This window comes from Chelonoidis abingdonii, chromosome 1, assembly GCF_003597395.2.
Source record: "Chelonoidis abingdonii isolate Lonesome George chromosome 1, CheloAbing_2.0, whole genome shotgun sequence".
NCBI lineage: Eukaryota > Metazoa > Chordata > Testudines > Testudinidae > Chelonoidis > Chelonoidis abingdonii.
Window position 1 is genome coordinate 330,826,530 of NC_133769.1, and position 25,777 is coordinate 330,852,306.

At 41.1% G+C, this 25,777-nt stretch overlaps 1 protein-coding gene across 1 annotated transcript in view; it reads left to right on the plus strand.

Annotated features, from left to right (window-relative positions):
* Nucleotides 1-25,777, plus strand: part of MIPEP (mitochondrial intermediate peptidase) — a 121,061-nt gene that overhangs the window by 54,835 nt on the left and 40,449 nt on the right. The window contains exons 14-15 of the mRNA XM_075066017.1: nt 2,531-2,640; nt 19,491-19,565. Of these exons, the coding sequence (XP_074922118.1) occupies nt 2,531-2,640; nt 19,491-19,565 (185 nt within the window). The remainder of the gene's footprint in view (nt 1-2,530; nt 2,641-19,490; nt 19,566-25,777) is intronic.

Below are 25,777 nucleotides of genomic sequence, written 5' to 3' on the forward strand. Positions count from 1 at the left end.
GATCTGGTGGCAGCGAGAATATCCAAGCTGGTAGTGAGCTTGGGGGAGTTTCAGGTAAGCCCCCAAACTTTGGACGCAAAAGTCCAGGTTTGGGACAGGACCAGACTGGTGGACACTAAAGTCCAGGTCTGGGACTGGACGGCTAGATTACCACACCCTCTACACCTGTTGATTCAATTTATGATCTCTGTTTACTGTCTTGACTCTGTTAGCACATAGGAAAAGTATAACTTGCTCTTGATGTGCAACCTGGAAGTATATTGTAGCATCATGCAAAGTATCACAATTCAGATGCCTGGCTGCTTGGCTGGCAAGATTGGAGACTGAAAAGCAGCATGCTCTGTCCTTGGGATGGGATCATGTGTAGGGGGAGAACACCTCTTGTGTCCTCAGTGACTCATGCACAGAATGACGTTGACTGGCTTCAAAGGGACATGTATCCAGCTTTTGCCCAGAGGGAGAATTGTCATAATGTGTACCCTTTGAAGATGTTGGGGGGAAAAATGCTGCTGGTGGATGATCTCACTTTACCCTTAACTATGAACAAGGATGAAAGGAGCTTTTCCTTCAGAGTTAAGACAAGGACTGTTCTATGTTTGATTCAGCTATCACTTTCCTTAATTGAAGCCTTAACTCTGCTCTGAAGGACAGAAATTTAGAATAATCCTTGACCTCAAATTTTCTTTTTCCTTTTTCATATCAGTTTGTTGTAAGTCTACTTACCACTCCCTCTGGGATGCTGTGAGAATTCCTCCAGCCTCCCGATATTAGTTTGATTTTCAGAGAACCCAATTACAAAAAGTGAAATTGGTCCCCTTTCCTGCTAAGGAATCCAACAAACTGTTTCTTGCTGTCCCTTTGATGTTTTCTAGTGGTGTTACCCAGTGCCCTGCAAGCTCCCGTCTTAACCAGTTCTGCTTGTAGTAATAGAATAATGGGTTGATTGAAAGTAAATTGAGCTCAGCTTGCACCCAACGTAAAAATATGATGATCCTGGGTTGCAAATGATTGAGAAAACTTATTGTGAAAAAATTGCATCAAAAGTGATTTTAAAAAAAAAATACACTTGCAATATGGAAATTCCAAAGCCAAGCTGTACATTTTGTTAGTTGGTAAACAAAACAAATGGTAATTTATCAGCGTGGAATTTAGTATGTCATCTTATCACAAATAAATGAACGTGAATGAACACACTGCCTACCAAGTCACATATCACCAGACATACACAAAAGAGAAGGATAGTGCACATAAGAAAAAGAAAGAGCTCCTTTTTCATTGTCAGTCCTTTTCAAACCATGGCACTCAACATCAGTGTACTGGATGACAGCTGGCCAGCTGTATGGCCCTGCTCTCATCTTTGGCAAACAAGTTGGAGTCCTGGTTTTGTCCAAACTGGTTGGCACATCATATGCTGCATTTAATATTTGCAAACAGTTCAGAAAGTTATTTTAAGTGGCTGTGTCAGCTGACTTGAGCTTGTGGGGCTAAAAGTTGCAGTATAGATGTTCCCACTCAGTCTCAAGCCCAGGCTCTGAGACCTCCTTCCCTAGTCACGTTCCAGAGTCTGGGCTCTAGCCTGAGCCCAAATATCTGCACTGCAATTTTTAGCCCCACAGACCAAGCCCCACGAGCTGACCTGGGCTCTGTGACTCAGTTCCATGTTTTTTTACTGCAGTGTAGACGTGCCCTAATACACATGCAGCGAAGTTTGAGGTTGGAAGTGATATTTGCTTAAAGAGGTTTTTTCTTCAGGGAAGGAGATAGCTTAACATTGGGGTCAGGTAGGAAATAAAATAACTGAGGACTTGCTATTCCTGACTCAAATTTATGTTGCTGCTGTATATACAGCTTTGGTTCAATGTCGTCTCATTTTTTCTAGAACCTCTTTGTGTTGCTGTACAGTGCTGATAACACAAAGCTAGAGTGAAGGTGATCAGGGAAAAGAGAGAGGATTTGGGGATTGTGCTTTTTAAAACACCATTGTGTGACTGCAAATAATTTACTTCCCCAAATTTATTTAGAACATGTTTTGAACCTACAAAAACGCTTTCACCTGATGATTGCATTGTTAAGAAAGGCCAATAAAAACCAGAGATACGTGAGCTCAGCAAACAGATGAGAGATAAGAACAAGGATTGCGAGTGGGATTAATGCAGAGTTTGATTTACATTGTGACTGGATTTAGGTTTAGGACAATTCAGAAAATTTAGTGTTTTATGTAGGGCCAGATCGGCTGCAGCTTGGTTTATTTTAGCAAGGTGTGGTCCACAGCTTCATAAAGTGCCTCTCCCAGCTGTTCAAATATTTTTTTACTTTGTGATTTATAGTAAAATGTGTAGGATGATAATGAAGTTTTTCTGCCAATATGTACAGTAATGGTATAGAAATAAAATATTGACTTAAGGAATGAAAGACTATTGCAGTTCATAAGAAGTCCAAATTAAATGCTAACGAGCTCTTGGAAAGATAGAATTATGTGTGCTAATGTAAATAGCTGTATACTCACATTCTCAATCTTTTCCTTCCTTAGGGACCAGATGTCCCACTGATTTTGCTGAAGTTCCCTCTATCCTGATGGAGTATTTTGCAAGTGACTATCGAGTGGTTAATCAGTTTGCAAGGCATTTTCAGACTGGCCAGGTAGGAAAAATGAACATACAGACTATTTAAAATATTATAAGCAGATTTGTTAAATGAATTAATTTTTTCAGTTTTCATTTATAAAGAAGTACTAAGACAACAATAAACTTTGGTAACATTAACCTTATATTTTAATTTATATCTAATGGTTGACAAAAGAATCATTTACCTTCCCCACAATAAGAAGCACACAGTATGTAAAAGGAAATTGAATCTCTACATCTGAAATTGTACTGGCAGTTTTAAACTTTCAACCAAAATCATTTTGGAAAGGTTATACAAAAATTGGTGCAATAAATAAGCTACTCTACGAACCAAATGATGTGAAAAACAGCTTTTAATATTAATACCAAAGTTAGAAATTCAGTGTCTTAATATTATTTTTGCTCTGACTTTATATAGTGTTAAATCATATTGTCACAAAATCATGGAAAATTAATGGGGGATCAATAGTATGAGGCATTTCTCCATCCAGAGCAGGATTGTTCCCATAGGGTACTGTACTGCTTTAACTAATTTTAAACACTTCAAGTTATTGAGGTTGCACTGCTTCACCTAAGATACCACCCCTCCCACCCCCAAAATGTTGGCTAAGTGTGCCTTTTCTTAGTTATATCCCAGTAATCCTGCCTATATGTAAGGCCTTGTACCACTCTGTCCAATTCCTTCCCTTTTTTGTGTTTACACTTTACAACACCTTACAGACAGTGCTCAGATTTTCCCTGGGTTCAGATTTTTAGAAGCAATCTCCGTTTTTGCACTTGCTTCTACTGGCACAAATTCTAGTAGATGTCTGACTGTCTGCACCCACAAACTGGGTAGCTAGCTATCTAACGACAGTATATGCGTATGCAATACACAGCAGGTGCAAAATGGAGGCTTAGTTGAGACTTATCTGAAAATTTGGCCCTTATTCATTGTGCTCAGCCTGCACTTCTCACTCAGGCACCTCTACACTTTCTCCCACCTGTTCCCATATTTGAGGGGAAAACTCCATAAAATCCCTGTCCTCTTTCACATCCCTTCTTAAGATTTACCTGTAAAACCTGCCATCTGACAGTGGCTAGGCTGATGGCAAGACGAGACTACCAGTTTAACTGCAAAGCTTCCTTATTTTGCTGTCATCTTGTCCTTGCATCTCTCTCTCTCGCCCTTTTCTTCCTTCTGTTGTGTCTTGTAATATTACTTGACTGTGAACTCTCTGGGGCAGGAACTTTTTTTGTTTTTGTTGTTAATTTCACTGTACAGTGCCTAATACAGAGGGGCCCTTATCCTGGGTTGGGGCTTCGAGAAGTTGCTGAAATACAAATAATAATAACGATAATCGATATGCATCCAGTTCTTTTAGTCTTGTCTCTAATTAAATCCCTTAATAATTTCACGGTTGTTCTGGGAACTCTATTTTGCCTAAATCTTCAATATAATTCATTTTACTGGGGCCATAGTATATGGAACCAGCAGTTCAGTGGAAAAGTACTACGTATTAGAGTGTTTTATCTTTGCAGTTATGTTTTGAGAGCATATAAAATGTTTGGTTTGTTTCTGGTCATTTTGCCTCTTTTATTTTACTTTAGATATTTTAGATCGGTGGTTCTCAAACTTTTGTACTGGTGACCCCTTTCACACAGCAAGCCTCTGAGTGCAACCCCCATTGTAAACTAAAAATACTTTTTTATATTTAATACTATTATAAATGCTGGAGGTGAAGTGAGGTTTGTGGTGGAGGCTGACAGCTCGTAACCCCCAGGTAATAACTGTGCGACCCCCAGTTTGAGAACCCCTGCTTCAGATAATGTTGGAAAACTTGGGTATGTGACCTACAGAACGGTAGCGTAAGAAAAGTACACTCAATTTCGTGGTGAAAATTAGTAGTAGTAGAACGGAGTCATTTTAGGGATTTATTAGGAATAATTATTCTGTTGACCAAACCAAAATATAGTGAGGTTCTTTCAGTTCAGTATCTAAAGATTTGCTTAGTAAACCCACTACATGAATGCATTTCCACTTGAAAATTACCCTAATTGATCTTGAACATTACATCTCTTAAATTAGTGCATATTCTGTGTATCAACTAAGGTGTGCTTTTTAGCTCCACAGACTTCAGTGGGTGAAGAGTTCTCACCTCATGAGGCATTTGGATATTTGCCAGATCATACAAGACCAATATCTTCTTAACAGTCTGATCCGAAACCCATTGGTGTCCATGGAAAGAATTGACTTTGGATCAGTCCCTAAATGTTTTTAAAGTAAAATGTTAGTGCAACAAGCCAACCAGTGTAACATGTTAACTCCTTATTAACAGTCTTTTAATCATTTTTCCAACAGCAAAGATTTTGTTGTCAACCTTGGTAACTAACTGTAAACTTAGGAGTACTCATTCAGTTCAAAATAAACTTGTTGAATTACTCCTGTCTTATTCTTCCCTATAGATTTATGAATCAGGATAAGTACAATCCAAACAATACAAAAGTTTTGGCACATTTATATTGATAAATATATGTTTTCACTATGTTACCACACATAACATTTTCATCTTACAGCATGCCTACAGAATCTCATCCCTCATCAGTTTTAGATTCCTGTGTTAAAGCTCACTCAGATGTTTTTTGATATAAAGTGATTCTGTGTCAGGCTCGGACAAGGATCCCTTCACCATCAGCAGAGGAAATTAGAAGAAAGTGCTGGGTGGGACAGAGTGACCATACCTGGCTAGCTGTTCGCAGGGCCGCTCCGAGGCGGGGCAAGTGGGGCAATTTGTCCCGGGCCCCACAGGGGCCCCCACGAGAATTTTTCAGGGCCCCTGGAGCAGGGTCCTTCACTCGCTCCAGGGGCCCCGGAAAAGTCTCACGGAGCCCCGGCCCCCGAAGTGTCTTCCGTTCCAGGTCTTCTGCAGCAATTCGGCAGCGGGGGGTCGTTCTGCTTCGGGACCCACTGCCCTGAAGACCCGTGGCGGGGGGTCCTTCCACCCCGGGACCTGCCGCCTAAGTGCCGGGTCTTCAGCGGCGGGGGCCACCCACCACCGAAGACCCCAGGCCCCCTGAATCCTCTGGGCAGCCCTGGCTGTTCGTGCATGATAACAAAACACAGTTTATATTTGTTAAGCCATTTCAGAGATACTAAGCAAGTGAATGATATGTCAGAAATCTGTTTCAGATGCTTTATTAGCCAAGCTCCAGAGTACTCAAGCATGTAGTGTGTTGCATCCACAGTGGTGATCTGCAGTTAATTCCTCAAAGCAGCAGACTGTTACATAGCATGAGAAACTTTCAACAGACATCTATAAAGTCATAAACATTCAGTATTATATTTCAGTAGTATGAGAGTAATTGGAAATATTTTGCTGTCTGCTTCTATAGTAACTTTATGTGATTAGTTAGAATAGCTTGTATAGTATCTATTAAAATTGAAATTATTGGTGAGGCTAGCTCTCTCTCCGTTTATGCCTTGGGAACTGCACTATCTAATGTTGCTTACTGAAGGTTCCCATAGCACTCAATAATATTACATGCCTTACCAAAGTGGTAAACATCTGCTTCATATGGGACACTCAGTCCTGTAAGGTGTTGAGCACCAACAACTTCTGTTGAAGTTAGTAGGAGTTAAGAGTGTTCAGCACCAGTGTTCATCATTTGGCAGGTTTTAACCCATATAACATGTTGTTGAAATAAATATAAAAACTGAAAAATGATTACAATCTAGCGTTCTCTGGAAGTTTAAGTGTAGCGTTGCTTAAGTATTCTGAAGTTATCCGATCACATATGGATTCAGAGCATGAGCACATTTGATATTTGGGGAAAAACATCTGAAAGAGATTTGTGGAACATCATTTACTGCTTTGTGTCTTCAAAATGGTTTAAATGTAAACCATGTTTTGTTGCAGTTCACAAGCTAAGAACCAGACACTATATCCCATTTAGGACTTTCTTTTAAATTTCTTCTGCATTGGGTGTAGATACTTGCCCTTGTATGGCACAGAATTATTGTGTGCCAGGGAGCAATTGAATTGAGTGAATGTTAATGTAGGAATTCAGTTTTGCAGGGGGACAAGACTCGATTAGGCTGTAAGATTAGGAATGGAGCCTGGAGCTACTATGTGACACGCGAGGGTTTGAACTGCTGTTTTTTAGTGTTAATTTTTAAAATTTAGATTATATTTGTAAACCACTGTCTAGAATTTAAATAAATCTACTTTTTCCTTTCTTTAGTCAGTCTTCAGAAATTTAGGAAGCTAATATAAAAGATTTCAGTGTCTCAGATTTACATATAAATAAATTGTAGAAATTAGGAGAAAATACCTGTTTATTACTATAGTAGTCACCAGTAGCAGCTGCTTTATTTAGGCTTGCTCAGTAGATTCTGTAATAAACCCCTGGTTTCACACACTTATAACTTCACAGAAATTGATCTTTGGGGTTCAATTTTCCATGCTTGGTCTCTGCCTGGAGGTGATTTTTTTGTGTAGAAAGTTTGAGCAAAATTCCCTTGAGCTGTTTGAGTTTTGTGAATATGAAAACAAAATCCACTGTATCCATTATGAAAATTATTCTAACCACACTCTTGGGGAAAAAAAGGCCATGGCACAAATAGCTGAAGTGTGAAACTTGGCGTAGGCATTAGCACCAAATTCTGTTTCTCACACAAACTAGGCATCTCATTAATTTCACTTATAAATAAAGGGACTCTAACTGTGGCCTACTGCTCCCTATAAAGTCAGTTGTAGTAGGATAAGGTCCTGGGCTCAGAGTCTTCATCGAGGTTTGGTTCCTGGCTTGTTGTATGGAAAGCAGTTGGTTTTGATTTTTAAAACATATGAACATTTGAAAATTGAGTATATACAGCAGAAAAATTATTCTGTAGAAACACTCTTAAAGATACATAAGTATTATGCACATGTGTGCAGCTGGATAAAGGCCTGAAAGTCATGAAAAGACTCACTTTGTCTTCTATGGTTTTGGATTTATTCATAAGTGCACACTGTTGGGTTTAAAGGAACTTCGAATTTTCACTGGCAAAATTAGCAGAACTGAGTCCAAGAAGCTAGCCAGCCCCAAAGTAATAGTTCTTCGAGTGCTGGTCCCTCTGTGTTTTCCACTGTGGATCCACATGCATCCAGAGTCGGAGAATTCTTGCAGGCAGCATACATTGGTTTACACATGTGCCATAACTCTCTTTATGCCTCAAACCAAGGACATAAAGGGCAGAGTGAACCAACCACCTCTCCAGTTACTTCTTATCACCACATGGCCTGGATCAGAACCTCCAGTGTATGGAGCTGCTGCTTCCTCATAGTTATTCTTTGATCCGTAAATCTTTCAAAATTGGCCTTAGTGCCTTTGTATATGGTTTTTTCTAGTCAGATAGATTTCCCCACTTCTGAGACCCCCTCCCTCTTATCCAGCTATGAGTATTGGACTATGCCCAGAATTCTAGGCTTCAAAAACTTGTGTCCTGTCCTTGTTATTTCTCTGTTAACGAAGACCATAAACACTGCCTGTGTTGCCCGAGAGAGGCATTCCTCATGGCTAAGTGCAAAATCTGCCACTCTTTCCTTAGCTGTACTGGTGAGGCATGGGAATTCCAGCTTAGAAAGTACCTTATGGTGTAGGCCATGTGGCTGAAGTCGGACCCAGACTGTGGGACCTGTACGTTGGCCTGAATCAACATGGAGTGTGTCTCCCGCTGCAAAGTAAGATTCTGCTGCAAGGGAATCCTTTCCTATAGACACTCAGTTAGCTTCTCATTGAGAAGGCAGGAAATGTTCTCATAAGCAGGTCACCCTCTAAGACTACCTCAAAAACAACCAGTACCACTCTGCGTAAATGGAGCAGGTCTTATCTGGCAGGACAGGACGTTTTGTTTACCTGGAGCATTCGCAGGCATGGAGCCCCTCAGCTCCCAGTGGCCGCGGTTCACCGTTCCCAGCCAATGAGAGCTGCGGGAAGTGGCGGCCAGCAAATCCATTGGCCCTCACCGCTTCCCGCAGCTCCTATTAGCTGGGAATGGCAAACCACAGCCACTGGGAGTGAGGGACTCTGTGCCTTCGAATGCTCTAGGTAAACAAAATGACAGTGTATTAAATATTCAATTCAATAATTCAATAGAGCTTAAAATTGTCAAATTTTGTTGTAGATCTATTCATAAGCCAACCCCCGCGCTTTAATGCTTTACTTTTTTACCAAAAAAATTCGGTTTATGAACGAGTATATATGGTACTTCTTCACACAACCTGTGGAACTCATTGCCAGGGGCTGTGAAGGCCAAAAGTATAACTGGGGTTGAAAAAGAATCAAGTTCCTGGAGGATAGGTCCATCAATGGCTATTAGCAAGGATTATCAGAGATGCAACCCCTTGCTGTGGGTGATCCTAAACCTCTGTCTGGCAGATACTAGGACTGGATGTCAGGGGATGGATGACTCGATAATTACCCTGTTCTGTTCATTCCCACTGAAGCATCTGACATTGGTCACTGTTGGAAGATGGGATAGTGGGACTATTGGTCTGACCCAATATGGCCGTTCTTATGGTCACTTACATGTAAAAGGATTGACTGGATTTTTTTTTTTTCCCAAAACTGCATGCATTGGAGGACAGAAGATTTCATTCCCTCAACGTATGACAAACTAGTTCTTTATCTACAAAGGACAAAAATAATTAGAAAATCATCTAGACTATTTTTGCCAAAGAAGAATGAATTTGAGGTCAAGCAATCGCCTACCAGAGGTTCTCTAAATGGATCTCAGGCTGTACTTTGCTCTGCTACCAGCTGTCACATCTTCCTGCCCTCAGAGGTAAGGGCTCATTCTGCAAGAGCACAAGTGACAACAGTACCAAGGAAGTACCTCTAATTGACATTTGCAAGGCAGTTACGTGGTGTTTCCTCCACACATGAGACGTTGTGTGCTAGTACTGGATACCTCTGTTGATCCACCCTTTGGGACAGCAATCCTTTGGATCGCTCTTCCACCTGTATCCTTGCACCCTTTTTCTACTTGAATGCTGCTTGTCAGTCACCCACTGTGGAGTATATGTATGGACCAGTGCTTGAAGAAAAAGAGAAAGTTACTTATTTTTTTGTAACAGGAGGTACTTCAAGATGTGAGGTCCCTATCTGCATTCCACTGCCTGACCTCTTCCTCCTCTGCTTTGCATCATTCCTGATTCAGGGTAGAGAAAGAACTGGAGTGGCAGTTGGACTGCTTCACCCTTTATGTCCTCAGTTTGAGGTATGAGGACTATAGCACATGTGCAGACCCGCATACACTGCTTGCAATAATTCTCCAACTCCTAGTGCATGTACGCTTGGAGCGGGATACAGATAGGGACCACACATCTTGAGGAACCAAGAAGATACATACCAAGCTTATCATTTTTCCTTAAAAACACCCACACACAAAAAACAAACCTCTAGGAAATTAAATACAGTACAGATACCCATGTTAATATTGAGGTTCCACTGCACAGTTAAAATCACAGAACTGCAAATGTTAAAGCTCCAAGAACGTTAATTAGGCCACCTTGTGGACATGTATTATTTTGTGTTCCCGGTTTTCTTGTTAAATGTGTAGCAATGTGATGGAGGTGAATGTCTAAACGAAACCATTTTTCAACTTCATGCCTTTTTGGATGCTACCTTGAAAAAGCATTGTCTCAACCGTTTGTGAGTTTGTTTATTTCCAGTATTATAGGCAGATGGAATTACAAAGGTGGTGGTTTATTAATCTAATTAAAGAAATGGGCCTGGACAGTCAGAATTATTACTATGATTCTATCACTTCTTTTGGGGTAAGATAAATAATAGTTCTATAGCTGGACCTTTAACTCAGTTGCTTGTTGTTGGGGCTATTGCTGCTTTTGGCAAGGAGACAAAGTGGAAGAGAGAGCAAAATAGAAAAGTATGGGGAAAGACAGCTTTCTGTTGATGTTTGCAAGAACTGGTGTGTTGATCAGTCATGGATAGGTGCCTGAGGCAGATGAATCAGCCATGACAGGAGCATATCTAAACCTTGGCTTGCTTCCCCAGTCCAGAATGCCATCTGGCTGGTCTCTGCAGGTCTCTCTCTTTCCAGTGGCTCTCAAACTAGACTAGGCTTGATAGGCCGCCTCCTTCTGTTATGCTGTTTTTGCTGACCAAAGTCTCTATTTTTTGAGTTCCATGTCCGCATTGTTTCCCCCAGTGAAGCCTAACTTCTGACACCAATTTTAGCTGTTGTTTTCTTCTTGCTTGTGAATTATCCTTTCAACACAGCCCTTGGGTGTTGATATTATTAGTTGATATTAGACTATACAATTAATCACTATATCCTATTAGTCACAAACCTCATATTGTAGAATATCACTTGTTTCTGTGAATTTTTATGATTTCCCCTGAACTCGTGAGATAGATGTAATCTACTTAAAATGATCAGCTGTTCTTCTCTGCTTCTCATGCTGATGCTATGTCTCAGGTGAAAGGACAGAGTCTTGCTGCTGTTGTGGCACTGTTGTATAGTTACAAGAGTACACACAAAACAAGTTGGTAGGCTGAATGAGGGCAAGCAGTTCTTTCTACATCTTCAGCAGCAACATTTTGGAGAGCTGTCTCTCTGGTCCTTTGGTGAGGGAGATTTGGTGAGCACAGAGAGTGACCAGTGCCCGTCTGTATTTGCTCTTGCACTTGGACTCAGGGAGCTGCGGAACATAGTAGAAACTCCCATCAGAGCTGATTATGAAGAAGAGAAGAATAGTGGAGTGGAAGCAGCGGCTGACTTTCCATATTTTCTCTGCCATGAGAGCACCTGTTCACTTTTCCAGTATAGTGAGAGGATTCCTATATTCACTCTTCCACTGTAGCAGAAGCATGGCAGTGAAGAGAAATAATCAGTTGTAAGTTGTGGATTAGAGCTGTTTTCACAGCTTCTGAGAGTGCATGAGCTAAGTTAGGGGGTGAGGTGGTTTGTCCTACATAGCCCATGGAGAGTGTGATATCACTTGCACTGTCTGTCCCCATAACAGAACCTCACTGTTCTATGTTCCTATGAACTGCAAACCTGGATTTCCCATTTTAATTAGGATTTGTAGGATTGTGGTTTACCAAATGCCTGAGTGAAGTTCTAGTGTTTTGTTCTGTTTTAAATAGCATACTGTCTGACAGCTGCTATACTTAAATTTATCTTAATGTTGTTTTAAACAGCCAAAATATAAAACGGTATAAATCAGTTGTGCTGAAAGAGCCAATTTGATTTGAAGTGTAGCAGTGATCTTGGCTGTAGCATTTGTTAAAAGTTATAGCTATATAAAATATATACATCCACTGCTGCTAAGATTTTAGGTGTTCAGATTTTGTAATGCAGAAAAAAATTGCAAATTAAAGCTACATATCCAATTTTCGTTATTGTACTGTATCCAAAATGTATATGTTGATTGTTGGTGCTTAATAACAAAATGTGCTTAAACATGTATCAGGCACAAAGTTTCTTCCATCAGGCTGTCATCTTGCATACATTTATGTGCTCATTTATTTCCATGATGAATGGTTGTTGAAGTACTTGCAGGATAGGGAGCAAAATGCACATAGATAGGACAAAATGCACTGGCAGATGTAAAGGAAAAATTATGTAACCTAAATAATTTGTCATCTGCAAATTTTGCTATTTCATTACTTACCTCTCTTTTCAGATGATTAATAAATACAGTAAACAATAATGGACTTAGTACAGAACTTTGAGGCACCTGCTGTTAACCTTTGTCTATTATGAAAATTTAACATTTATTCCTATTTCTTTTTCCCCTGTCTCTTAGCTAATTTTTGGTCTAGGACAATACTTTGCCTCGCACAGTATGACTCTTGGTTTCTTTGGTAGTCTCTTGAGAGGGACCTTGTAACAGGCTTTTGAAAATCTAAATAAATAGTGAGCTGGTTCTCCTTCATCCACTACCTTGACACATTCAAATAATTTTAATAGATTAGTGAAACATGATTTTTGTTTGCAGAAACTGTATCATATCATCATCTTCCACTGTTTTATTATTCTATTTTAAATCTGTTCAGCCAGTTTACCAGGTACTAATGTAATGCTTACTGATCTGTAATTCCCAAATCATTCAACAGTTTTTTAATATTTATTTGTTTGTTACCTTCCAGTCTGCTGGTACAGTAGCTGTTTTTTAAATTAAAAATTACCTATCTTTGCTAGCAGCTCAGCCACTTGATTCTCAAACTCCTTCAGAATTCTTGGATGTAGGGCCTGGTAAATTTGTTGCTTTTTAAATTATGAATTTCTTCCAGAGCTTTTCCAGTCTCTGAGAATACCTCATCTTTATTGCCTAGTCCGGACCTACTCATTTTTGTTATCTCCCTGATATTGTCAGCCATGAAGACTTATGCAAGGATGTTTTTCTAAAAGATATACTCGAGGAATGTTTTTTGGGGGAAGTTCTGTGTCATGAGGTCAGAATGGATAATCACAATGGTCTGTTCCGGCCTTGAAAGAGATGAATCCCTTTTATTTCTCAGCAATGTCCTTGTCATCCTTAATTTCTCCCTTTCACAACTGATTATCCAGAAGACTCACTGATTCTTTCGCAGGTTTCTTGCTTCTAATATACTAACCTTTAACTATTTGTTCTTAAAAATCCATCTAAGACCACCTAATTTCCCTCTTCCATATTGCCTGATGCTATTTATTTCCTGTTTATTGGCTTCAGTAAGGTCAGATTTCATGTTTTGAGAGATATCTGGTGCTAATAGTCAGTTATGGTCTACTTTGCCTTCCTGGTTCCATTTGTATTCAGCAGCACATATGCTGTCTGACGCTGTTATTTTAAGTGGTATCCATGCCACATCTAAGCAATTTACTTCCTTTACTTTTAATTTGGGGCTTTTTTGGCAAGCCCCTCTTCATTTTATGGAAATCTTCCTGTCCAGAGTTTAGTATCACTGTGTCAGGTTTTGGTACCTTTCTCTCCTGTAGGATGTTAAATATTGAGGTCAGTATTACATTGTGGTTCAGCTACTTTTAATTCCTGAATTAATGCCTGTGCATTAAGTAAAACCAAGTTGAGAAGCAATAATTTAATCTGAGAAATTGCTTCTCTAACCTTTGTCCCATTGTGCTATTAGACCAGTCTGCATATGATTAGTTGAAGTAATCCATTATTAGCCTGTTAACCTTCACTGCCTTTTTATCTATCTTTACACTCAATATCCTTTTCTTGATCTGGAGGCCAACAATATAGCTAAATTCTTATTCCAAAAATCATCACATACTTCTAAACGAGGAATTTTCTATATTCAGGAAAGAATTAGCACTGGAATAATAAGAGTATTGCAGAACAGAGTTAATGTCCATTGGTCCAGTTCTACAGGTTGAAATTTAACAGCTATGTACATTATGACTGGCAAAATAGCAAGTACTATTGTCTCCCATTTTCAGGACTATACTGCATTTATCTGGGGAAAAGACATTACAAGGTCCTGACAAGTGGCTGCAAAAAAAGGTTGTGCAACTTGAGAGTTCTTATCTGTTTTTAACTTCCGGATTCCATTTAGTTAATTGCTAACTTTTTTCTCACTTTTGTGTAATTTGTTATGCAATTGTTATGTATTTTTATTTTATGAACATCAACATAGTTTGGTTTGGAGTCATATCATTTGTACAGAATCTAAACATATGGCTATGGGATCAGAATCTGTAAACTTTGATGTATTCCTTCTTAAACACTTCATCACACTGTAAAACTTCAGGTATGCTTTTTGAATTCTGTGTAATAGCAAACATCTGTGTTACAGTGCAGAACCATTGCATAATATTGTTTAACATAATAGCAAGAACTGAGTTATTTTAACTCTGATTAACATACTTCAAAGTACTTACAAAAAGAATATGCTTATTGGGGAAAAACTGATTTATTGAATTGCCTAAAGATGGACTGACAAGAAATGTAGGGCCAGACATTCACCTACCGGTATTTTGAAAGATATGGCATTGAACAGTCTCTGGATGTATTTATAGCGATCTAAATGGAAAAGGGAAAACTAGACTGAAGATTGGGAAAAATCAATCAATCAGTCTTGCAAGGGATGTGGTGGAGTATTTAAAATAACTTTAGTCATGTAAATGTGAAACATAGATTAGGTTTTATTAAACATATCAAGAATAGTGTTCAGTTTCACAAAACCTCTTCGTGTAGATAAATAAGTAGGATCTGAACCAATACTCAGTGAAGACAATGACTAGCCCCCTATTGACTTCATTTGAGATTGGATCAGGCCCATATGGATTTGTACTAGACATGCTCAAACATTAAAAGGATTTTTTTATTTCCAGTATCTGTTACTGAAGATTAGACTGGATGACCCTGGCGCACTGCCTGCAATAGCTGTGTTTTATTGTCTGAAATAATAGTCATAATATTTTAAATAGGTACATGTTGATAGCAAAGTACAGTAACTCCTTGCTTAACGTTGTAGTTATGTTCCTGAAAAATGCGACTTTAAGTGAAAAGATGTTAAGTGAATCCAATTTCCCCATAAGCATTAATGTAAATAGGAGGGGTTAGGGAAATTCCAGGGAAATTTTTTTCACCAGACAAAAGACCATATTTTATTTTATATATATATATAAGCAACTGGATAGCGTAGTGGTTAAGAGCGCCGCCCTTTGATACGGGAGACTGCCCTTTGATACGAGAGACCGGGGTTCAAATCCCGGTTGGTACCCAACTTTCCAGTAGGGGTCCTTGGGAAAGACCTAATGTACTGCCTACCTTTGAGCAGTGCTGAATAGGGGTCATGCCAGCTCGGACGTCGCCGGCATTAACAAGGTTCGCGCCAGATGTTGAGGAACCAAGGACAATCTTACGATTAAGTTGGGCTCTGGACAAACCATTCATGGACGAGCAAAGGAGACCTTGGATTGATGGAGATGCTGACTCAACAGTTGACCTAAGAGAGGGGATAACGAAACGTATGACGGGGATGGGTGAACAAAAAGACTACATCACATTATTGAGAACGGCTAGTTACCTCAACGCTTCATACATAGTAAAGAAGAGGGTGCTCTCGACAGCTTGAGTAGAACCATCAACATTACATACCCAGACTCAAGAAGAACTGAAGGGACAAGTGGGTGTTGCAGCCTCCACTGAAGCTGAACCGTTCAACTGCTACCCTACCTTGCAGAGCACAGCAGACTGATATGAGGCATAAGATCATGTGGAATATATTATCAGTCGATCCTCAGAGACCAATTACCAGGCTCAGTGCGAAGTACCATCAGATAGGTATGTTAGAAGATGCAATGAGCCCTCATGACCATATCTATACCACCATCATACTCAACCAATGACTGGTAATACGCTAGCCTCTGTATCTGGAGATGCTTGGCTCACGATCAGAAGACAACGTATGTAACCCCTGGAATGAGGTGGAGGATAAGATTCAAGGCCACTCGGAGGAGTTAGTAGCTGGTGGACTTACAGGAAGGGTGTAGAGATTTAAGGTAGACTCGGCTCTGAAAATCAAGGGCCTGATCTCTGAGCCTAGGGATGCTAACAAGGCTCACGCCATAGCTACCAGGCTAAGAAGCTACACTAGGAAGAGGGCCAAAAAGTAAATGCCCTGTTCCAAAGAACATTCCAAGGTTGTACTCCCAACTGCAGTGCACAAACTAACCGGCACCAGCAGCAGAAACTGCCGTTTGGGAAGACATGTGGAGAAGAGAGACTATACCAGTGCAAAGTGGTGCAGGACTGAGAACGAGCAGAATCTCAGAACAGAAACAGTCACCCTTCACAGTGAAGCATTCCGAGCGCAGGTTCATGAATGAATGCTGGACAGATGGCAGCCCTGATCCACCTATGGCTAGCTCCGCGTGCTGACGTGCCAGCACGATGGGCTGCAGGGTCCACAAATGGTACGGAGGACAGTGTGAATTCTGGAGTGAGGACAGACGTCACTGCAATTTACTGTCCAAATTGGAAGTCTATCAGATATGTGCGTAGGACATGGGCCGTCATGGGCGTCGAGGTGGAAACAGGGCTCAAACCAGTTCTCATAGTGGCCGTCGCAGATAGGTAGAGAATTTGGCCAGTTGGATTTGACTGGAGCTAGGAAATCCCCCATTGCCGCCACGTTGAGATGTGATTTGGCGCTCTCAAGTTCAAAGGAGGTTAGGACCTTCTCAGAACTCATGGCTTATGGAGAACACTAGAGTATTTTCGGCAGTTTGCATGGCTCAAGTGCGCATTACAGGTGATGCTGTCCCGCTGTGTTTTGCTAGCTTACCCTCAGAGTCTCACAAGGGACTGGTACGGGTACAGGTTCAGGAGTGGAACTACTCAGCACCTTCCTTACTGGTGAATCAAGCTGTTGCTTAAGATATGACGAGACATCGATCGCTATACTGAGCGATTACAGTGAGGATCATCGGTATGTTATTCGGGACTGGAGAGAAGTGTGGCCGGTGGTAGTGAGAGAGGGAAGTAGTCAAGATTGATTGGGGTGGATACAGCGGGCCACATAGAGAATGGAGACCAGCTACCCCAGTACTTTGGCATACCGTCCATGAACCACGATGGGAGCAGAGAGCACACAGTCATCACATAGGATAACAGGTCTGACGAGCCGCTCAGTGGGGAGAACAAGATCCCGCATCACAGATTGCCCTGCAGTCTCAGGATTACCTGCGTTTAGTGGTGGCCAAGGAGAATGGAGGTGACTGATGTGCAACCGGGGAGCTCCTCACAATGCATCGGGGTTTCCACCAGTCAAACCAGGACTTGTAACAGCGGAAGAAGGCGGGCAGGGGCTTGGTGAGGTCAAGCCATTGTACTGGATGAAAGCGGAACATCCAGGGAGTCTCCGTAAGATGGCCCAAGATGAGCTGCTGAGACGTGCTGAGGGCAGCAGCAGACATGGGAGGAGACCAAGCAGAAGATGCCATGGCAAAGGCAAGGCCTGCATTGGGAATGTACCATCGAATATGAGGTGGTGACATTGGGAACCTCAGTGGTGGAAGGGCTGGACTCAAAGACGCACTGAGGCATGATCTGAGCACGGACAGACTTGGACAGATTCATTGAAAGACGGGGTTACCACACTAAGGGGCCCGTGCAGCTGTGAGAGAGGCTAGAGAACCAAAAAAATTCGAACATAGTGGGCAGGATGTAGATGCAGAGAAAGCATCCTGAAAGGGCACAACCAAGTGGTGGCATTGTGTACATTGGATGCACAGGTATTGGAGACCCTCCAGACCGTGGGGATTCACAGAAGGTTTGTTGGGAATGGCAGGCTTAAGATTCTGTGGGACTTCCGATTCGAGGACAGCGGTACTGCCTCAACCGAATGTGGTATGAAGGAGCAGAGGACAGTGGTGGTGTAATATAGCGTTGCCAATGCAGCAACATTCAGGAAGAAGGAATTGAGAGCTGGAGAAGTACCAGGGCCTGAGGGAATGGAGAGGATGTGGAAAGTGAAGGGCCACGTGGTCCCCCAGTGGTGGTAGGGCCTCGGGGGCTGTGACTCCTAAGCTGGGTGAGTGGCTCCAACAGATCCCAGGAACAACATCAGAGCTCTCTGTCCAGAAGAGTGCAGTGCTAGGAACAGCTAAGATACTGCGCAGAACCCTCAAACTCCCAGGCCTCTGGTAGAGGACCCGAGGTAGAGGAAGACACATACCATCCATAGGGGTGAGAGGGGATTTTTTTTTTTTTTTTTTTTTTTAAACAATTTAATACTGGACACAGAGATGATGATTGTGAAGGTTGGTTGAGGTGATGAAGTAAGAGGGTGGGATATTTCCCAGAGAATGCCTTAGTGCTAAATTATGAACGATCACTCTGCTAAGCCCTAAAGGGTTAACCCATTGTTTTTAATGTAGCCTCACACTCTATAAGGCAGCAGGAATGGAAAGAGGGGAGACAGCATGGCAGACAGACACACACCTTGTGTGTGAGAGAGAGAGATGCGCGTTGCCCCTTTAAGTACACTGACCCCACTCTAAGTACACTGCCTTGTTAAGTAGATCAGCAAGTTGAGACAGCAGCTGCTCCCAGGAAGCTCCCTCCGCCCTGAGCCCTGTCCTATCATGTCCTCCAACCCATGGAGATGGGGTAAGTGGGGTGCAGGGGGTAGGGGGACACCCTGACATTAGTTCCCCCTCTTTTTCCCCCACGCACAGCAGGGAGCAGCTCCAAGGCAGAGGGCAGGAGTAGCACATGGCAGTGGGGACAAGGACAGCTGAACTGCCAGCAATTGATAACCTGCTGGGCGGCTGCCATACAGGGAATTTAGGGGATTGGGGAGCTGATAGGGGGCTGCCGGTCCACCCTGATTCCAAGCCCCCATGAGCTAGCAGCAATGGGCTGCTCTTCCTGCAAGCAGTGGAAAAAGCAGGCGGCTGCCAAATGGCATTATAAGGGAGCATTATACAACTTTAAATGAGCATGTTTCCTAATTGATCAGCAACGTAACAATGAAACAACGTTAACCGGGATGACTTTAAGTGAGGAGTTACTGTATTGTTTTATAAATGTGCACCTATGACACAATAAATGGTTATCCCAGGTTGCTAGTTAAAAAGCAGGGCCAGTGTAGTAGTCTGCCATTCTGTATTTGAATGCTCAAACCTTCTGTTTGACAAATTAGTACTTGTTGAAATTTAATAGAATGCCTTCATCCTTGTCAGTTTTTCAATCCAAAGTGTTTTCTAAAAGTCGTAATTGTTTTTAAAATTACAGTAAAAAGCCAGTTTTACTTTTATGTTCTCTGTTTGTCTTCCTTACTCAGAAGTACTGTACATTTAAATGTTCTCAAACAATGTGCTTAATTTACTTAATTCTAAATGTATTGTTGCTTTTTTCTTTATTCAAGTCACTGCCAAAAAGCATGGTGTCACGGCTCTGTGAATCTAAAAAGATTTGTGCTGCAGCTGATATGCAACTTCAGGTATGTTCTTTCATTTCGGGTTTCTCCAGGACCTAAATCTGAAATGACTTCCTAAATTTATAGGAACTATATCAATTTAATTTGACTCTATTCATTTGTGAAACCTTACAAATTTTTGTAATTTAACACTTAACTCAATGTATCTGTGCTGTCTAAACAAATGCAAAATATTTAAACTGAATTGTTTTCAACTTCATTTTAATATATTTTGATCAACATTGTCAGTTGTCTGCATAAAGTTGGTATTTTAATATGGATTTAGATGCTTATCTTTAGGTACACAGCTTTGAAAATGGTTGCCTTTCACACTTAAGAAAGTTTTAACAGGAAGCCATGAATTAAAATTGGACTTGATATTTTGTTTACTGAATGTTTTAAAATATCTCAAATATAAATTAAAAACAAAAGTGTGCTGAAGTAGCCATTTTTTATTGTATTTACTTCGGCCAAAAATTTCAAACCTGGGTCCCTACATTTAAGCTCACAAATCCATTTTGTGACTTCTAAATAAAACCAATTTAATTCTCAGAAATATGGAGCACCTTTAAATTCCACTAAACTGTGTGAGCTGGAGATGCTGAGCACCTTTTAAAAATCAGCCCAGTTTTATTTAGGTGATGAAATATGGATTTTGCTTTCCTGACTTAAGCAGCCAAGTTTGAAAATATTGGTTTTTATTACTAAAAGGACACTGTCAACGTTTGTAGGTCTAATATCTGATCTACCTTATTATATTGTTATAGTCATTGCTAAGTTCATGCAGTTCTGTCTGGCTTTTCCAAAACAACAGTTTCAACTCTTTCTTTAAGAAGAAAATCAAACTCCTCAGCTCAGCATTAATGCACAGCTCTGCACTCACAGTTGATGAACTTGTGCAATTCAGTAAAAATAATGTTAGTAAGAAAACACATGTCTGTTTCCACCTTCTAAGTCTTAGCATTATAATAAAAGGGGAGTTAAAACTTAGGTAAAATATGTTAGTGTCTTTCACTCTTCTTTTGAAAAAAACAAGCAAACAATAAATATGTCATTATTGAAACAGGGAGCTTGTTTCCTCAATCCCAATAGAGCAATTACCAGTAAAAGTTAATCGTCACAATAGCATTTAGATTATCTATGTTTTTCATAATGATTATTCTGCTTGTGTTTATATTCTGCTAATGCTTATTTTGTATGATTTTTCTCTATTCTTTTTTCCCTATGCTAAATACTTTTTTTTTTTTTTTTAAATCACAATTGGTATAGCTTTAAAGTGAGGACAACTGTTTTTAGGTGCTCCAAACAGGAGCACTCCATTTCTTTTTAAGAAATGCAGAAACAAAAAAATCAGGTGGCAGTTTGGACAGTTGGGCCAAGGCCAGGGATTTGTGATTTCTTCTCTCTAAAAGATGTCCTGAAGACTGTGTCCTTCTATACAAACACCAACTGTATGAATTGATGATTTTTAAAATATCTTAATTAAACCTGTGCAAACTGCTATGTGGACACATCTATTGATTTAAAACTGGTTATAATAGTTGAGCTTGTATTTGTAAATTTACATGTGCAAATTAAACCAATAAGCCAGGTTTATAGCAGGTTGAGTATCTATACAGGTTTGCACTGATTTAACTAAGTCAGTTTTTAAGTCACACTTTTAGTTAAACCACTGCAACTTTGGTTGTCACTGGCCATGATGGGTTCTGTGAGAGCTGAGTGATGTGGAGGGGAGCGCTGCTTTACCTTTATAATGTGAAAGCAGTGAAATGCCCCTGGAAATTCTGATTTTGAAATGCATAATTGTTGCTTATAATTTTTTTCATATACAGATGTGTGCTATGCTACTAAATCTGAGAGATATCTGAGAGAGATTGTTTGCAATCTAGAAGGAATCATACAAGAATTAAAGCAGAATTGCTCCAAACTGTACAACAGTTCTGAAAAAGCAAAATTTAATACTGATGAGTGAAGACTCAAAAAAATACCCTCTTCATGAGAGCCACTAATTTAGAATAATCTACCAGGGTATAGACCAGTAATTGACTTGAAATTCTAAAGTGATGGACATGTGCTTTCAAACACGGACATTCTTTGTTCAGTAATATCTGTACTACCAGTAGAGCCCAAGGATTTCCTTTCAGCAGTCAATTTGTATTTGTCCTGGACCAGAGTTGCCATAAATATTTGACTTTCTATTTCAATGCATCTTCAGATAATCTAACAGTAATGCCTGCAGGTGCATATAAACTAATCCCTGATAAAAAGATTGGCTAATAGTCACTTCAGTTATGTAGTTCACAAAAATAGTTCCTGGAGACGGGTGCATGGTGGTGAAAACAGAGTTCCCACGTTCCTTTGTAGAGATGTGTATTGTTTTCTGTGTAGTCATTTGAAGTTATAATCATTGGAATAAACTCTTGTATTTATTTTAATTTAGTTGTCCAGATATGTTCTCTTACATATGTATTAATGTCTGAATAACCACATTCATTGCACACAAATTGGTAAAGATATTACTTATAACTGAAAACTCAAACTCATTTTTTTCATACTTAGCAAAAGCACATATTTCTCTTTGAGGGCTAAGTGCCATACATGCCATTCATTACTTCACATTTTGAAATGAAAATGTTTTGAATTTTCCAAGAGTAGGGAAATATCATAGATGTGTTTTAGCCTATTCAAAAAATAAATAAATAAAACAACTTTTAGATAACTTCTAATTTTTGGTATCTAAAAATCAGAGAATGCAATTAAATTGCTTTTTCATCCATAAACTTCAGTTCTGCTATAATAATTTCAGCTGCTGTGATCTTTAGCAGATTCTGGAGAGAGATGAGGAAACCTGAGTTCTGTACTCTACATTTAAATACACATCTTTTCAATAGGCATATTTTTGTCATGTGGAGTAAATTCCTGTAAGTTTGGGCCTGCAGTAACTTTATTGGAACAGTGTCAGAGGGGTAGCTGTGTTAGTCTGTATCCACAAAAACAACAAGGAGTCCAATGGCATCTTAAAGACTAACAGATTTATTTGGGCATAAGCTTTTGTGGGTTAAAAAAACCACTTCTTCAGATGCATGGTGAAAGCTACAGATACAAGCATAAATATACTGGCATGTGAAGAAAAGAGAGTTACCTACAAGTGGAGAAAAGGTTAATTCTGTTAGGATGGATGTGGTCCACTGCCAATAATTGATGAGGAGGTGTCAATAGCTAAAGAGAGAAAATTGCTTTTGTAGTGAGCCAGCCACTTTCTCTATTCAAGCCCAACTTAATGGTGTTAAGTTTGCAAATGAATTGTAGCTCTGCAGTTTCTCTTTGAAGTCTGTTTTTGAAGTTTTTTTGTTGACAGATAGCTACTTTTTAAATCTGTTATTGAATGTCCAGGGAGATTGAAGTGTTCTACTGGCTTTTGTATGTTACCATTCCTGATGTCTGATTTGTGTCCATTTATTCTTTTATGTAGACACTGTCTGGTTTGGCCAATGTACATGGTTGAGGGCAGGGCCAGTGCAACCCGTTAGGTGACCTAGGCAGTCGCCTAGGGTGCTAGCATTTGAGGGGCGGCATTTTGGGTCCTTCGGCGGCGTCCGCGGCGGCCAGATCTTTGGCCACCCCGGTCGTTGTCGGCATTTAGGCGGAGGAACCTGGGGCAGGGGGGTACGGGGAGGGCCGCCTGCAGCAAGTAAGGGGGGGCCATGGCACACAGGGTAACTGCTCCCTTCCAAAGCTCACCTGTGCTCCACCTCCTCCCCTGAGCACACCGCCCCGCTCTGCTTCTCTCCCTCCCAGGCTTGTGGTGCCAAACAGCTGATTGGTGCTGCAAGCCTGGGAGGTAGGAGAAGTAGAGCAGCGATGGCGTGCTTGGGGAGGAGACAGAGCAGAGGTGAGCTGGGGCGGGGAGCTGCCACACGGCTCCCCAGGCTGGGGGAAGCTGCTGCGGAGGGGCACCTTAGGGCGGAGGGCTGCCACAGGGCTCAGGGGGTGGAGGGGGCGTAAGGTGGAAGTTTTGCCTTAGGCACGAAACATCCTTGCACCCACTCTGGCTGAGGGGCATTGCTGGCACATGATGGCACATATCACATTAGTAGCTGTGCAGGTGAATGAGCCCCTGATGGTGTGGCTGATGTGGTTGAGTCCTATGATGGTGTCACTAGAGTAGATATGGGGACAGAGTAGGCAACGGGGTTTGTTACAGGGATTGATTCCTGGGTTAGTATTTCTGTGATGTGGCGTGTAGTTGCTGGTGACTATTTGCTTCATGTTAGGGGGCTGTCTGTAAGCGAGGACTGGACTGTCTCCCAAAGTTTGTGAGAGTGAGTGACCGTTTTCCAGGATAGGTTGTAGATTGTTGATGATGTGCTGGAGAGGTTTTAGCTGGGGCTGTACATGATGGCCTGTGGTGTTCTGTTGTTTTCCTCGTGGGGCCTGTCCTGTAGTAGGTGACGTCTGGGTACCCATCTTGCTCTGTCAGTTTGTTTCCTCGCTTACCCAGGTGGGTATTGTAGTTTTAAAGAATGCTTAATGAAGATCTTATCTTTGTTTGTCTGAGGAATTAGAGCAAATCTGGTTGTATCTTAGGGCTTGACTGTAGACAATGGATCGTGTGATGTGTCCTGGATGGAAGCTGGAGGTATGTAGGTAAGAATAGTGGTCAATAGGTTTCCGGTATAGGGTGGAGTTTATGTGACCATCACTTATTTTCACTGTAGCGTCCAGGAAGTGGATCTGTTGCGTGGACTGGTCCAGGCTGAGGTTGATGGTGGGGTGGAAATTGTTGAAATCCAGGTGGAATTCTTCAAGGACCTCCTTCCCGTGGGTCCATATGATGAAGATGTCATCAATGTAGCACAAGTAGAGGAGGGGCACTAGAGGACGAGAGCTGGGGAAGCATTGTTAAGTCAGCCATAAAAATGTTGGCATACTGTGGGGCCCATGTGGGTATCCATAGCAGTGCCACTGATATAAAGGTATAAGTTGTCCCCAAATCTGAAATGGTTGTGGGTGAGGACAAAGTTACAAAGTTCAGCTGCTAGGTGTGCTGTGGCATTATCACAGATACTGTTCCTGCCAGCTTGTAGTCCATCCTCATGTGGGGAATATTGGTGTAAAGAGCTGCTACATCCATGGTGCCCAGGATGGTGTTTTCAGGAAGATCACCAATGCATTGTAGTTTCCTTTGGAAGTCAGTGGTGTCCCAAAGATAGCTAGGAGTGCTGGTAGCATAGGGTCTGAGGAGAGAGTCCAAATAGCCAGATAATCCTGTTGTAAGAATGCCAGTGTCTGAGATGATGGGGCATCCAGGATTTCCAGGTTTATGGATCTTGGGTAGCAGACAGAATGCTCCTATTCGGGGCTCTAGGGGTATGTCTGTGTAGATTTGTTCCTGTGCTGTAGCAGGAAGCTTGTTGAACAAATGGTGTAGTTTCTTTTGGTACTCCTTAGTGGGATCGGAAGATAGTGGCCTGTAGAATGTGGTGTTGGAGAGCTGCCTGGCAGCCTCCTGTTCATAATCCGACCTGTTCATGATGACTACAGCACCTTCTTTGTCAGCCCCTTTGATTATAATGTCAGAGTTGTTTCTGAGGCTTTGGATGGTGTTGCATTCTGTATGGCTGAGATTATGGGGCAAGTGATGCTGTTTGTTCACAATTTCAGCCTGTGCACATCTGTGGAAGCACTCTGTGTAGAAGTCCAATCTATCATTTCGACCATCAGGAGGAGTCCACACAGAATTCTTTTTCTTGTAGTATTGGAAGGAGGATTCCTGTAGGTCAGTGTGCTGTTCAGTGGTGTGTTGAAAATATTCTTTGAGTCGGAGACAGTGAAAGTAGGCTTCCAGATCACCGCAGAACTGTATCATGTGCGTGGGGGTGGTGGGGCAGAAAGAGAGGGCCTGAGATAGGACAGACTCTTCCGCTGGACCAAGTGTGTGGTTGGATAGATTAACAATATTGTTGGGTGAGTTGTAGCCCCCTGTGGCATGTCAGAGTTTAGATAGTTTACTGTCCTTTTTCCTCTGTAGAGAAGTAAAGTGTGCGTTGTAAATGGCTTGTCTTATTTTTGTAAAGTATGAGAGTCTCCAGTTTTGAGAGCTCAAATCACAGGTATAGCTCATTGACACAGGTATAGCTCATTACATAATAATAACTCTTAACAAGCAGGCAGGGAGCTATAATATTTGAAACCAAATTAATGAACATTTTAACTGCACTGTGTAAGCTAATTAA